General features: G+C 40.8%; 1 protein-coding gene across 1 annotated transcript; it reads left to right on the top strand.

Moving 5' to 3' along the window:
- Positions 1 to 3519: 3519 nt before the first annotated feature.
- On the top strand, positions 3520 to 12578 carry LOC150033603 (uncharacterized). The gene is made up of 6 exons (XM_090316987.1): positions 3520 to 3850; positions 4060 to 4220; positions 10809 to 11093; positions 11180 to 11263; positions 11779 to 11972; positions 12269 to 12578. The coding sequence occupies exons 1-6, from the start codon at positions 3520 to 3522 to the stop codon at positions 12576 to 12578; spliced, it is 1365 nt and encodes a 454-aa protein (XP_090173113.1).
- Positions 12579 to 14702: the final 2124 nt, after the last annotated feature.

Genomic DNA, 14702 nt, shown 5'->3' on the forward strand with positions numbered 1-14702 from the left:
CAAAATATTTACCCAAACTTTTCTCTTCAGTTTTGTTTTTGCAAAAATTCTCTCAATAATTTTTTATTTAAAAAAAAAAAAAAACTCTTTCCAAAATATTTTCTCTCAAACTTTTTTCTCCTTTTTAATCCCTTTCAAAATACTCTCTTCAATTTTATTTTTCAAAAACATTTTTTCCAATTTTTTTCTTATTCAATTTGATTTTTGCAAAGATTCTCTTGTTTCCAAAAATTTTCTCAATTTTTTTCTCGTCCTTTTTCTTTTAAAAAATCTTTCCAAATCATTTTCTCAAACTCTTCTCTTCAATTTTTTTTTTTCAAAATTATTTCTCATAATACTTGTAGACCCCTTGTCCAAAATTTTATTTCATCATTGTTGGAGGAGAAATTTCGGACCAATTACGGATTGCGACGTCATTTATTAAATTAACGATGAAATGAAAAAATCATCAAATTTGGGACTAGTTAAGAGTCGATACATGTCCCAAATTGAAATTGAAGATGAATTGATCTGATGACGTCACGTGTTTTCGTCACGAACGTTGGGTTGAGTAAAATTAATTTCGCCCAATTCGACGTTATAATTTGGGCATTGGTCCAATTACGCCCAAATGTAATGTGGACTTAATTTAGACCTAAAATGTCAAAATAGGTCCAAATTCAATTAATAGGGCCTAAAGGTCAGGCCCAAGTTCCAATTAAGAGGACCCAAAGGTCAGTTGCAAGTCTAATTAATTGAGCCCAAAGACCAGACCCAAACCCGTAAGGCCCATCAGAGAACCCTATAAATAGAATAGCTCTTCTCATTCCAAGGGGTCAGCAATTCTACATTCAGAGAGCCCAGAGAAAATTCATCAACAAGCAAAAGATTCTTAAGACTCCTGAAGATGCACTCCTAGAAGACAGAAGGCCCTTGAAGACACAGACTCTTCCAAGACTTCTACTTCAAGAACGTTCGGTGTCTTTCTTCTTCAAGTCAAGTACATCCACTCAAACCAGAGAGAATCAGAGGATCAAGTATTGAGATCGAACCAAATCGCATCAAATCAACATCAACATCAACACCAACTCAAGTTTAACTCCACGAAATACGTTTCTCCGAAAACTTCGTGTGAACAAATTGGCACGCCTAGTGGGACCTCTCTACCTCTCATCTCTCTCTCTCTCAACATCCAAACAAGACAAATGGCACCAAAGAAGATGACATTCAGAGCTTCCTCCACAAACAACTCTTACACGCGACCTGTCACCCACAGTCGCTCAAGAGAAGTCACGCAGGAGCAAGAGCAAAGCTCCCTCATCGAGCACAACATCTTGAGGCAAATGACGGAGTCCCCACAAGGTGGGGTTGTCATCAAGGAGAACCCCCTGTTTAACAACTCTACTTTCACCTCCAGCAAGTCGAAAAGGGATTAGCAGCCAGATGTGATTTCTGTCATGATGGCAGATGTGACGGCTGAAGCGGTCATGGCAGAGATGGAAAAGAAGATCAACCTTCTGATGAAAGCCGTCGAGGAGCGAGACCATGAGACTGCTGTTCGGAGAGAACAGATGCAGTCTCGAGAGGCTATTGAATCAAGCCAAGCACCTACGGTCAAAGAAACTGACAAAAGGAAGACCGTGCTAGAAGAAAACCAGCTGCAACAGTCAGCTTCGATGGCCTCTTTATCAATCCAACAGCTACAAGACATGATCATGACCTGCATAAGGGCTCAGTATGGAGGTCCGGATCAGAATTTCTTCATGTATTCCAAGCCGAAAGATCGACAACGTGAGAATGTCTGCAGGGTATCAACCCCTAAAGATCCAGTAATTCGACGGAAAGGGCAACTGAAAGTGACACATCGCCCACTTTGTAGAAGCATGCGAGAATGCGGGAACAAGTGGAGATCTGCTAGTCAAGCAGTTCGTCAGAACCCTCAAAGGAAATGCTTTTGACTGGTACACAGACTTAAAACTTGAGGTGATCGATAACTGGGAGCAACTTGAAAAAGAATTCTTGAATCGGACACACTGTCGGCATGATAAAGCTGACAAACACCAAGCAACGGAAAGGGGATTCGGTCATCAACTACGTCAACCGATGGAGGGCTCTAAGTTTGGACTGCAAAGATCGACTCACCATATTTTCTGCTCTGGAAATGTGAACGCAGGGTATGCACTGAAACTTCTCTATATCCTGCAGGGAATAAAGGCCCGTACCTTTGAAGAATTGGTTACTCACGCCTACAACATGGAGCTAAGTATCGCCAACAGGAGAATGAAGGATTTCCTGATCCACGAACTGAAAAAATACAATAAGGAAGTAAAAGGCACCGAGAAGTTTGTGAAAGGCACCACGAAATAATCAATGGTCGTTAATACGATCCCGTTGAAGTTTTCCTCGAAAGGGAAAGAGAAGAATATGAAAAAGAATGACGAAGGAGGCGAAAGACGTCGCCTAACTCTGAAGGAGCGGCAGAAAAAGTCTATCCGTTCCCCGACTCCGATGTTGCGGATATGCTTGAGCAACTGCTGGAGAACCACCTTATCCAACTATTAGAATGTAAACGATTGGAACAAGCCGGTAAAGTGGACGATTCCAATTACTGCAAGTATCGTAGGGTCATTAGCCACCCAGTTGAAAAATGTTTTGTATTGAAGGAGTTGATCCTTGAGTTGGCCCATGAGTGAAAAATAGAGTTGGATCTAGATGAGGTGGTCCAAATAACTCATGTCGTGGTGACGGTAACACCAAGCGTGTTGGTACCAATCATACGTTATGAAGAAAGTGAGAGTTTGGTCCAGTTTGGGACCTTCGAACTGTGGTCGTGCGGTTTCAGTGGGAGGTCCAAGCCATAGATCCTCAAAATAGAAGAGATCATGTTCATAATGAAAATAAGAAGGCTGGATCCTTACGACATGTCGAAGAAGAAAGGATCGAACTCTACCCAAAAAGAGTCACGCTCTTATCGAAGTTACAGGAGAGGGAGCAAGACACAAGAAAGAAAGGGTAGAAAGAAGGGTTGGAAGCCAAAGGCTGTTGGTGAGGGAGATGAGGACGTTCTTCGTCTCAGGCAACAGGTGACATTGGCAGATTTCCTCCCGAAGAACTTCTACGATTGGGATTCAGAAGAGACACCAGAGGCTGCCACATGTCATGCTGTCAACACCGTGGAAGAAGATGATAGTCAATACCCTCCCAAGCCCATTAAAATCGACATAAGAGCCAAAGGGCTTATCGTCATTCAGTATAGACGACCTGCTCTCACTCCTGCAAAAAGCCAAGACGACCCTCATTAAGGCATTATTGGAATCCAACGTATCTGGTGCACCGACCTCCATAACACATGTGTATGCCTCGTGTTGTATATCCATAGGCTTCTCAGACAAAGATCTGCTGCTGGGTTCCAAATTGCACAATAGGCCTTTATGCGTCTCTGGATACATTTGAGAATAGAGAATGGTACGAATCCTCATCGATAAGGGATCCGCCGTCAATATAATTCCTAAGACGACTATGAAATAGCTGGGCATTCTCATGGAAGAGCTATCAAACATCAAATTAGTGATTCAGGGTTTTAATCAAGGCAGCCAAAGGGTGATAGGCATGATACGCTTAGGGCTTCTCATTGGCGATTTGAAGGCTAATGCGCTATTTCATGTGATAGACTCAAAGACCACCTACGTGTTATTATTGGGGCACCCTTGGATTCACGGGAATGGTGTGATTACGTCAACACTGCATCAGTGTTTTAAGTTCTATCCGTTTTCTCAGGCTGAATCTCACTTCGCAGATGCGAAGTTTTACCTAAAGAGCGAGAATTATGGTGAAACAATGCCCGCAGAGGCCTCACTGACAAAGAAAGTAGGTAAATCTCATCGCTAATAGAAACAGAGAAAGGAATAGGTAGCAAGGTACAAGCCTCCAACCCAAAAGAGAGTGGGACATCCCCCAGTGTTGGAGAGACACCTGTGGTGAGGGACGAAAAAGCCTCAAATCCTCCGATTCTGCTATGTCCCTTTGTCGAGACGGAAGAAGCATGAGTCACCTTTTATGGAACACTCAAAAGGTTTATAGGTCGGCAACATAGAATTCTAAAGGAGAGTTTCGTCACACCTCTCACGCCAATAACGAAGCAGGAAGTCCACAAGTCAAAGGTGGAAGTGACGGAGTTAAATTTTCTCAAGAAGCGAACTAAAGACGAATTTAATCCCAAGGCTTACAAGTTGTTGGTGAAGGTGGGTTATGACTTCATCACTCACACTAAGTTCAAGAGCTTGAAGATTTATGAGCAACCCAGACTCTCGTCGACCCAAAAGAAACTTTTGCAAAAGGGACACACTATACCTACATCGAGGGTGGGACTCGGATATGAATCGTCAGAGTTGGTCCGCATAATCAAAAAGGCGAAGGGAAAAGTGGCCAACAACAATCATATCATCGAATAGAAACGTCGTATAGTTCGATCGTTGTTTCCTCCTTCCCTCTACCAAATCTAACAAAACCCACACCTCTTAGATTCTCACTCTGAGAATACCAAGGTTGCTGCGTGATAGTGTCCGAGAGGTTGCTTGTTCGTGGAGAAGTTTTTTTCTTGACGACCGAAAAAGCACGACGAAGTTTTTACAAGAGGGACACGTTAACTTTTGTATTTTTATGCAGAATATGCGTTGACGAACGAGCGTGATCACAAGAAATCAACGAACGAGTGCAGCATTACCGCAAGGCTTTGCGGTGATTTGTGCTCGCAAATATCTGCTCAAGAAGGATAGCCGCATAGAGCCGGCACAACGTGGTGGGCACATCTAGATGAAAAGCATAATTAATCACGATGGGATAGAAAGTTGTTGACTATCTAGTCCGATTAAGTTGACAAGCCACTAACGGTCTACTGTAGCAAGTACACTCAGCTTTTCGGTGACAAATATTTGGGACATCAATCAAAGAATTAAAGCCATCCCATCTGTGCAATCATAAGAGAGAAGTTTCACCCTGAAGGTCTATAAATATCGAAGGCAACCTTCAGCAAAGGAGTTCGGATAGTTGGAGAATTTTTCCCTTAGATAGAATAGCCTTGTTCATAGTTTTCCTTTTTATTTAGAAGACGGAACGAGAGAAGGGAAGAGACGCCGAAAGATCGCTCAGGGCAACTCGAGAGAGAACCTAAAGGCGTGAAAAAGCAAAGAGCGGTCCGACTCTCGTGAGAGCAGACTATCTTTTGAACAGAGTAGAAAAGACAGTGTAAAAGCCTTGGGAAGCAAGAGATTGCTACCAGGCTCTTTATTCTCTTCTTGCATTGTTATTTTGTATTTCAAATCTATATCTATACAATAGAATTTCTTTATCTACATCTGTTCACTCTCTTAAAATCACGCATGAGTAGCTAAATTTATCGAATTGGTTAAGAAGAACTAAGCTAACATGATCTAGGATCTTCATTGCATATGATTATCTTGTTTTATGTTGTGCCCAACACCCCTTTAGAGCTACTCGAGACAGAGTCTAAAGAAAAAACCTAAGACTTGAGAGAGCTAGGTTAGAATCTAGACTTGAGAGAGCAAGATTAGACCTGCATAAGCAAGAGATAGGGGCTTAGAGATAAACTATGTTTGCCAACATGCATCACATGCACCCTAGAGATAGGTTATGATATTATGTGGTCGCCTTATTTGTGTGTGTGTCATTTTGTCATCGCATAGATAAGAATAGAGGCTTATGTGTAGGTCCTATAGACTCATGCATATATCGCATGCATTCTAGTATTAGAAGTCGTAGCATTTGCATCGAGAGATGATTTGCTATTGTATGTGTGTTGCATGATCACATAACATGAGCGCATCCTAGGAAGTGTTAGCCGAACCCCTTCTCAACCTGTCCCCCCGCATACTCATCGCATCTTCTGTATTATCTACTCTTTTCGAAACTCTGCCGCATTCATTTATTTTATTATCGCAAACAATGACCCAAAACAACTATTTGATTTCTTGGTTACTGCAAAGTTTTCTTGAAAATTACCACCACATACCGTTTTCCCTCGTCCTTGAGTTCGACCCTAGACTTAGCAGGAAACTCAGTGGAATTTATACTTGGATTCCACCGAGAAAGCTTGTTGCTCAACGCATTTCCATCACCACATTTCATTCCATAACTTCACCTCACAAAAATAACGCATCATCAACCACCAGTGGTGGCGTGACCTTCAACCTTCAAGAGACTAGGTGCAGTTCCAAAGAAAAACAAAGGAAAACCTCGCACTCCCATTTTTTATCGCCTAAAGCACGAGAGGGTTGAAGATTCCCTCGACGAATATGTCTCCAGTGAGACAAAGGGTAGGGAAAAGCCTGCGGTGATGCCTTTGATACGACTATAAGAAAGAGGGGACCGATACCTCGGGCCTCAATTTGGTGACGCCTCGACCTTAAAGATGCTGAAATTTTTGTGGTTGATGCCTTAAACTCTTGTAGGATCCTATAGTTTGTAAACACCCTCATGAACAAGCGCTTATGATATAATAATATGAGATATTTTCTTCACTATTGTCTATGAAATATAAGATATTTTATTTGTAATTACCACAAACCAATAAACTAAGATCCCTGGTTGTCGTTGTAACTTAAGCATGTATGTGAAGATATATAAATGGATCATGCCTTAAGTGATAACCTAAATAGTCTGTAGTATATGGATATAGGATGGAAATCTTATCCTGGTGACATTAAGGATACGGCCCGCTTTGTAGATTGTTACAAGTGTTGTGACATGCTACAGATGGTCTAATCCTGATCATTCATGTGGAGACATGCGAGCGGGGGTGTCCTATATAAAATAGTTTGTATAAGATCAGACCACGAAGTGTTTAGTCTCGTTATATAAAGTCGTTCATGACAGAGACTTTCATTTCACTAGGATGACCATAGGTAACATGACCTTAATCCTGAATGAGTTAGGAACTCCTGTCTATGGGGGTAGTCCTTTGATTTTCATGGGTGCGAGTGGCCAGTTTGCCGACTCAAATCTACCAATTTGGGGATTCATCTGATTGGAAAGCTGGGAACTCAACTACACAAGATGAAATTCACTCCTTCCCCGAAGCAGAGGTAAGTAGATAGATTGCTCCCTTAAGGACTGATTCCAGGGCTTGAACGATGTGGCACCACACACACCTTCTCATGGTTCGAGAGGTGTCCACTCATAGTAGGACTATGATGTATTGTTCATTAGAGGAATCAGTGGTACTTAAGAAGTTAGATATAACTACAGGGGCAAAACGGTAAATTGGCCTAGCTGTACTTACGAGCATCTGTGAAGGGTTATCGTACTTGAAGAAACTCTTATCGTAGAGGACCTATGAATGGAAGCAAGATCATTCCAAATTCATTGTGATAGAAATACCGCATTCACAACAAACACACAAGTTATGCATCTAAGAATAAGTTACAGCATGCTTTTCAAACTTAAATCCAAAGGAACGAGATACATACCAGTTGAAGAACTCTTCTTCTCTTTAAATCTCGCTCTCATCACGGAATGGCAACTCTTGTTGTCGCTGAGATCGCCAAGGCTATCGTCCACCAAATCACGTTTCCGCTTACCACCGAAGGTCTTCTACACGAATAAGGCAGCAAGGAGGACACAACCTGGTAGAGGGGAGGAGGAAACAACGATCGTTTACCACGACCAAGAAAGTGAGAGAAATATGAAGTCTATTTCATAGACAGATGCTTGATCGTTTAGTAAAAGGAACATGATCGTGTAGTAAATAGGGGTTGATCGTTTAGTAAAATCGCTTGGGCGCACGATCGTTTAGAAAAGACTATGCAATCGTTTAGAAAATATGCGTATGTACACGATCGTTTAAAATAACTTGAGCCATCGTGTAGGCTCTAGTTTACTAGGCGATGATCAATGTACTCAATCGTGAAGCGATTAATCGATGTATTTGCAAAATGAAAACTAATTTCATTTTATCTGCCAGTTACGAAAATTGAATGTAACCTCCCACTATCTCGTGCAGTTATGGAGAAAAACCAACAATTATCTCATAATTGCTTAATTAAAAATAAATAGAATCATATTATATTTATAACCTATAGTTTGATATCACATCATATGCAACATATAAACCATAGTCCTTTTCTCCTTCACTAGATATAAATCATATTTATATCCTTTTCCTCTAATCAATGTATCTCATACATCATGTCAACCATATCATATATAATCGACAAGTTCAATCATATCATATATAATCGAACTCCCTCTTGTCAATTTGAACACTTCAAACTAACCCAAAAACTGATTCTCATCTTGAATCCATTAAGCTACCAAGAAAACCTTATGGACCTGTGGCTTGAAGCTCCAACGGTATGTGAATAGTTGACTAAACTCTTTAGCCACGAGATTCACTATCCATTAACTTCCAGGCATTCCACTAAAGACCGACAGTTGCACTCTTCTTACCACATATATATTTTTGTGTCCATCGGATATAACCAATCAATAGTACGATAACCCTTCACAGATGCTCGTAAGTACAGCTGGGCAATTTACCATTTTTTCCCTATAGTTACATCTAACTCTTTAAGTATCATTGATCCCTCTAATGAATAATACAACATAGTCCTACTATGTGTGGACACCTCTCGGGCCATGAGAAGGTGTGTGGCACCACATCGTTCAAGCCTTGGAACCAGCCCTTAAGGGAGCAATCTATCTACTTACCCTTGCTTCAGGAAAGAAGTGAATTCCATCTTATGTAGCTGAGTTCCCAGCTCCCAAATCAGACGAATCCCCAAAGTGGTAGGTTTGAGTCGCCAATCTGGCCACTCGCACCCATGCAAATTAAAGAAACGCCCTCAAATGCAAGAGTTCCCAACTCATTCAGGATTGAGGTCAAGTTACCTATGGTCATCCTAGTGAAGTGAAGTCTCTGTCATGAATGACATTATATAACGAGACTATAACACTTTGTGGTTCGGTCTTATTCAAACTCCTTTGTATAGGATGCCCCCGCTCGCATGTCTCCATATGAATGATCAGGATCAGACTCTGTAGCAAGTCACAACACTTGTAACTATTCTACATAGTGGGCCGCATCCGTAGCATCACCAGGATAAGGTTTCCCTCCTATATCCATATATTACAAACCATTTTGGTTATCACTTAAGGCATGATCCACCTATATATCACCACATACATGCTTAGGTTACAACAACAACTAAGGATCTTAGTTTATTGGTTTGTGGTAAAGCAGTTAAAACATCCAATGTTTCATAGACAACAGTGAAGAAAAATATCATATATTATTACATCACAAGTGTTTGTTCAATACAGTGTTTACAAACTACATAACTCAATGAGAGTTTAGAGCATCAACCCCAATAGTACTGTTGACTGGTTATATCCGATGGACACAGAAATATATTTATGATGAGAAGAGTGCATTTTTCGGTCTTTAGTGGAGTGCTCGACAGTTAACAGATCGTGAATCTCGTGATTAAAGAGTTTAGTCAGCTATTCACGTACCGTTGGAACTTCAAGCTACAGGTCCATAAGATCCCCTTGATAGCTCAATGGATTCAAGTTAAGAATCAGTTTTTGGGTTAGTTTGAAGTGTTCAAATTGACAAGAGGAAGTTTGATTATATATGATATGATTAAAAACTGGTTCAATTATATGTGATATAATTGATGTGATGTATAAGATACATTAATTGGAGGATTTTGATATAAATATGATTTATATTGAATAAAGGAGAAAAGAACTATGGTTTAAATATTACATAAGATGTGATATTAAAACTATAGGTTATAAATATAATATGATAAGTTAGTTATTATATTTATTTATAATTAAAACAATTATACGAAAATTGTAGGTGGTTTCTCCTTTAACCGTGCGTGAGGTGGGAGGTTATGTTCAGTTTTCATAATTGAAGAATAAAATGAAATTTTTTTTTTTATTTGGTAAAGAATTGCTTCATTAAGGGCATTACCAATCGTTTATCTAATTAGAGACTATACGATAGTCTTCTAAGCGAGAGCCTAAACGATTGTGTAGGCGCCTTTGACTAAATGATCATGTAAAGTTTTATTAAACGATCGCATGGCAAGCGAGATTCTCTAAACGATCGTGTAAACGATCACGCCTGTCTTTCTAAACGATCGTGTACCTCCTGAATTTCACTAAACGATCAAGCACAAAGTCTATACGATAGACAAAATACCCTCCTACTTGCTTGGTCGTATAGTTTGATCGCTATTTCCTCCTTCCCTTTACCAAATCCAAAAAAACCCACACCTCTTGGATTCTCACTCCGAGAATACCAAGGTTGCTACGTGATAGTGTTCGAGAGGTTGCTTGTTCATGGAGAAGTTTATTCATGATGACCAGACGTTTGGCTAGACAATCGTAGCGACAGCGAGTGGTTGTTGGTTCAAGTCTTCACGAGAGTGAGAGGTCTTTAAAAGAAGGGTTCTTCAAACGTATGTCTCTCGTTCCTTTTGTATTTATTTACTGAAGCATGTCGTAATTTGTTAAAAGATGCATAACTGGTTTGTTTGTTTGTGAATGCTTGTAATTCTGTCATAATGAATTTGGATCAATCGTGCTTCTACTCGTGGGTTCTCTTTGATAAGAATTCCTTCAGAAAGGCCATCGAACAAGAAACCATCAAAAGAGGCAAGAAATGATGGAGAAATCCATAGTACTGTCCTCTCACGCATGAAGAGAAAGACCTTCGTTACTTTAAACACAAGTAAGGGCTCACTGAAAGTAAAAAGCACGACGTTGTCTTCACTAATCCTCAAAATGGAAATTTAAAGCAGGAGGAAAGCGAAACTTCGTGCCACCACATCACTGTCACTGAAGAATCTGAAGAAGGTATGATGCAGGAGGAAGTGGAGGACGCTTCACAAGGTCAAGAGAACGGTGGTCAGTCCACAGTGGACAAGCTAAAAGAGGTGAATCTAGGCACAGTAGAGGAAACGCGTCCGACTTTCATCAGTGCCTCCCTCTCGGAAGAGGAAGAAGGCGAATACATGAGTTTGCTCACCGAATACAGGGATGTTTTTTCTTGGTCATACAAAGAGATGCCAGGACTAGATCCGAAGGTAGCAGTCCACCATCTCGCGATCAAAAAAAGGTGTCAACCGTTAAGCAAGCTCAACGACACTTTCGGTTGGAACTTATCCCCCAGATTGAGGCTGAAGTCAATAAGCTAATTGAAGTCGGGTTCATCTGCAAAGTCAAATACCCAACGTGGATAGCCAACATTGTCCCGGTTAGAAAAAAGAATGGATAGTTTCATGTCTGCATGGACTTTCGCCACCTAAACAGCGCATGCTTGAAAGACGATTTTCCATTACCCATCACAAAGATCATGGTTGATGTGACAATGGGACATGAGACCTTATCCTTCATGGACGGATCATTCAGTATAACCAGATACGAATGGCCCTCGCAGACGAGGAAATGACGAAATTTTGAACCCCAAAAGGGATATATTGCTACAAGGTGATGCCCTTCAGGTTGAAGAACACCGACGCTACTTATCAACGTGTCATGTAGAAGGTGTTTGACGATATGTTGCACAAACACATGGAATGCTATGTGGATGACCTTATGGTCAGGACCAAGTGACGACAAGACCACTTGAAAGATCTATGAAACGTGTTCGATCGCCTGCGAAAGTACCAATTAAAGATGAACCCCCTCAAATGCGCGTTTAGTGTAACTTCAGAAAAGTTTCTAGGCTTCATTGTGAGACATTGAAGGATAGAGATATATCGATCCAAGATCGATGCCATCCAGAAGATGCCAAGCCCAAGGAATCTACATGAGTTAAGAAGTTTGGAAGGACATCTGGCCTACATCCGGAGGTTTATTTCTAACCTGGCAGCGCGGTGTCAACCATTTCAGAGACTGATGAGAAAGGGAGAAAAATTTGAATGGGATGAGGCCTGTCAAAATGCCTTCGATAGCATAAAGAGGTACCTGATCAGTCTTCTTATCCTAGGAGCCTCGGTATCGGGCAAGTCGTTGATACTATACATTGCAGCGTAAGAAAGATCGTTGGGGGCACTACTAGCACAAGAAGCAGAAAAGGGAAAAGAACGTGCTCTCTACTTCTTAAGTAGGACCCTAAACAGAGTTGAGATCAACTATTCTCCTATTGAGAAGACGTGTCTTGTGCTCTTCTTCACCATAGATAAGCTGAGGCACTACATGCAATCTTCACAATCCACTTAATTGCGAAAGCTGGTCCCATCAAGTGTGTTCTGTCCAGGCCAATCATCTCGAGGCGTTTAGCCAAGTGGGCAATCATGCTTCAACTATACGACATTGTTTATGTACCACAAAAGGCAGTCAAAGGGCAGGCATTGGCCGACTTCTTGGCAGATCACCTGGTTCCATCAGATTGGAAGTTAAGTGAAGACTTGCCCGACGATGAAGTTCTCTTCACAGAAACCTCAGAGTTATGGGTCATGTTCTTTGATGGTGCGGCACAAAGAAGTGGTGTTGGGGCAGGCATCATCCCGTTTTTCCAGAAAAGCACATGTTTCCTTATAGTTTCGCAGTTGCTGAGTTATGCTTAAACAATGTTGTTGAATACCAAGCCTTGATAATTGGTCTCAAAATGGCTTTGGAGATTGGGATCGCTTGCATAGATATTTTCGGTGACTCAAAGTTTATAATCAATCAACTCTTATGCCAGTACAATGTGAAGTATGATGACTTGAAATCTTACTTCATTTACGCTCGCTAGTTGATGGAAAAATTCGAAAGCTTACGTCAGAGCATGTCCCGAGGATGAAAAATAAGAAAACGAACGCCTTGGCAAACCTAGCTACTGCCTTAACGGTCCTGGATAATGTGCCCCTTAATATATTGCTTTGTCAAAGATGGGTTATACCTCCGATCGGGACTGCATGTGAGGAAATGAATGCGATATCAGTCTACCTAACCGACGAGGAAGATTGGCAGCAACCCATCATAGACTACCTTGAGCATGAAAGGCTCTCGAATGACCCTCGCCATAAAACCGAGATTCGAAGGAGGGCTGCGCATTTCATTTACTACAAAGGGATCTTATACCACCAATCCCTTGAAGGACTCTTCCTTCGATGCCTAGATAAAGAGGAGTCAGCAAATGCTTTGGGGGAAGCACACTCAGGCGTATGTGGCACATATCAAGCAGGACCAAAGCTACAATTCCAGCTAAAAAGAATGGGTTACTATTGGTCGGGGATGATCCAAGATTCAATGGAATACACAAAGAAATACAAAGCCTATCAATATCACATGAATTTCATTCATCAACAGCCCGAGCCTCTGCATCCGACTATAGCCTCGTGGCCTTTTGAAGCATGGGGGCTAGATCTGGTCAACCCTATAACACCTAAGTCGTCAGTAGAGGCACTTATATCCTCACAACCACTGATTAATTTTCAAGATGGATTGATGTTGTCGCATTAAAGAAACCTAAGAAAGAAAATGTGGTGGACTTTATCCGCACTCACATCATTTATCAGTACGGTATTCCCTATCAAATCATGATAGATAACGGGAGACAATTCTTCAATAGCTTGATGGACAGGTTGTGTGAAAAATTCAAATTCAATCAGTACAAATCGTCCATGTTTAATACTGCCGCAAATGGGTTGGCAAAGGCATTCAACAAAACATTGTGCAACCTGTCGAAGAAAATTGTCTCCAAGTCGAAGAGAAAATGGCAAAAAAAGATCGGTGAAGCATTGTGAGCTTATTGCACCACTCACTGTACCCCTACGAGAGTCACCCTGTAGTCTCTCGTTTATTGGGTAGAAGTTGTCATTCCTTTGGAAAGAGAAATTCCATCATTAAGTCTGGAGATGCAAGAGGGGTTGACTACAGAGGACAATACCAAACTGTGTCTCCAAGAGTTGGAAACAATGGATGAAAACCAATTAGAAGCTCAACAAGCGTTGAAATGTTACCAAGCACAAATGTCTAAAGCCTTTGATAAACATGTAAAGCCTCGATCTTTTTAAGTTGGTGATCTAGTGCTCGTCGTAAGAAGACCAATTATCACAATAAGACATATGGGAAATAAGTTTACTCCTAATTGGGATGGGCCCTACATCGTCAAAGAAGTCTACACAAACGGAGCATACAAGATAGTTGATCAAGACAGACTAAGAATCGACCCAATCAATGGCAAGTTTCGGGTATGTAGACAACTTAAAGCAATTTAAGTCCAGTCACGTGGAGAAAAAAAAATCCAAGCGCATAAAGAAAATGAAACCTTAAAAGAAACGCCAAGCACTAAAAGTTGCGACATAATTAAAAAAAAAAAAAAACAAAAACAAAGAGAGAGAAATATCTTCCATATAAGAAAGTTTCAACATTACAATATGATAAATAAATATAGCAATCAAAGAGAGCCTAGAGATTAGAAAATTCTTGAAAGCTCCAACGACAAACATAGGGGTAGCTAAGCAAGGTGTACAAGGTTGGATCATGGTATCCAATTATAGTCTTTCGGCTCCTGTTGCATAGCCTTTAACATTTGATGCAGCATCTTCGAGGCTTTGGCGTCCTTATCAGAAATAGCAGAAGTAGTCTCTATATTGTTTATGGTCCCTCTCGTGTTAGAAGCGTCAAGCTTGTGTTGATTAAGAAGATTCTCATTCTTCAAGAGTTTCTTCGATATTTTGACTCATTTAGCTTTGATGACTACT

The sequence above is a fragment of the Benincasa hispida genome, chromosome 9 (assembly GCF_027475165.1).
Source record: "Benincasa hispida cultivar pf3 chromosome 9, pf3_genome.v1.1, whole genome shotgun sequence".
NCBI lineage: Eukaryota > Viridiplantae > Streptophyta > Magnoliopsida > Cucurbitales > Cucurbitaceae > Benincasa > Benincasa hispida.

Bases quoted from the DNA above. Each gene is read 5' to 3' on its own strand.
- LOC150033603 (XM_090316987.1), top strand. From the start codon at position 3,520: ATGGAAGAGCTATCAAACATCAAATTAGTGATTCAGGGTTTTAATCAA. The intron at 11,094-11,179 runs GTAGCAGTCCAC...CTTATCCCCCAG, and splicing joins TGCCAGGACTAGATCCGAAG to ATTGAGGCTGAAGTCAATAA. The intron at 11,264-11,778 runs GTTAGAAAAAAG...TATCGATCCAAG, and splicing joins GGATAGCCAACATTGTCCCG to ATCGATGCCATCCAGAAGAT.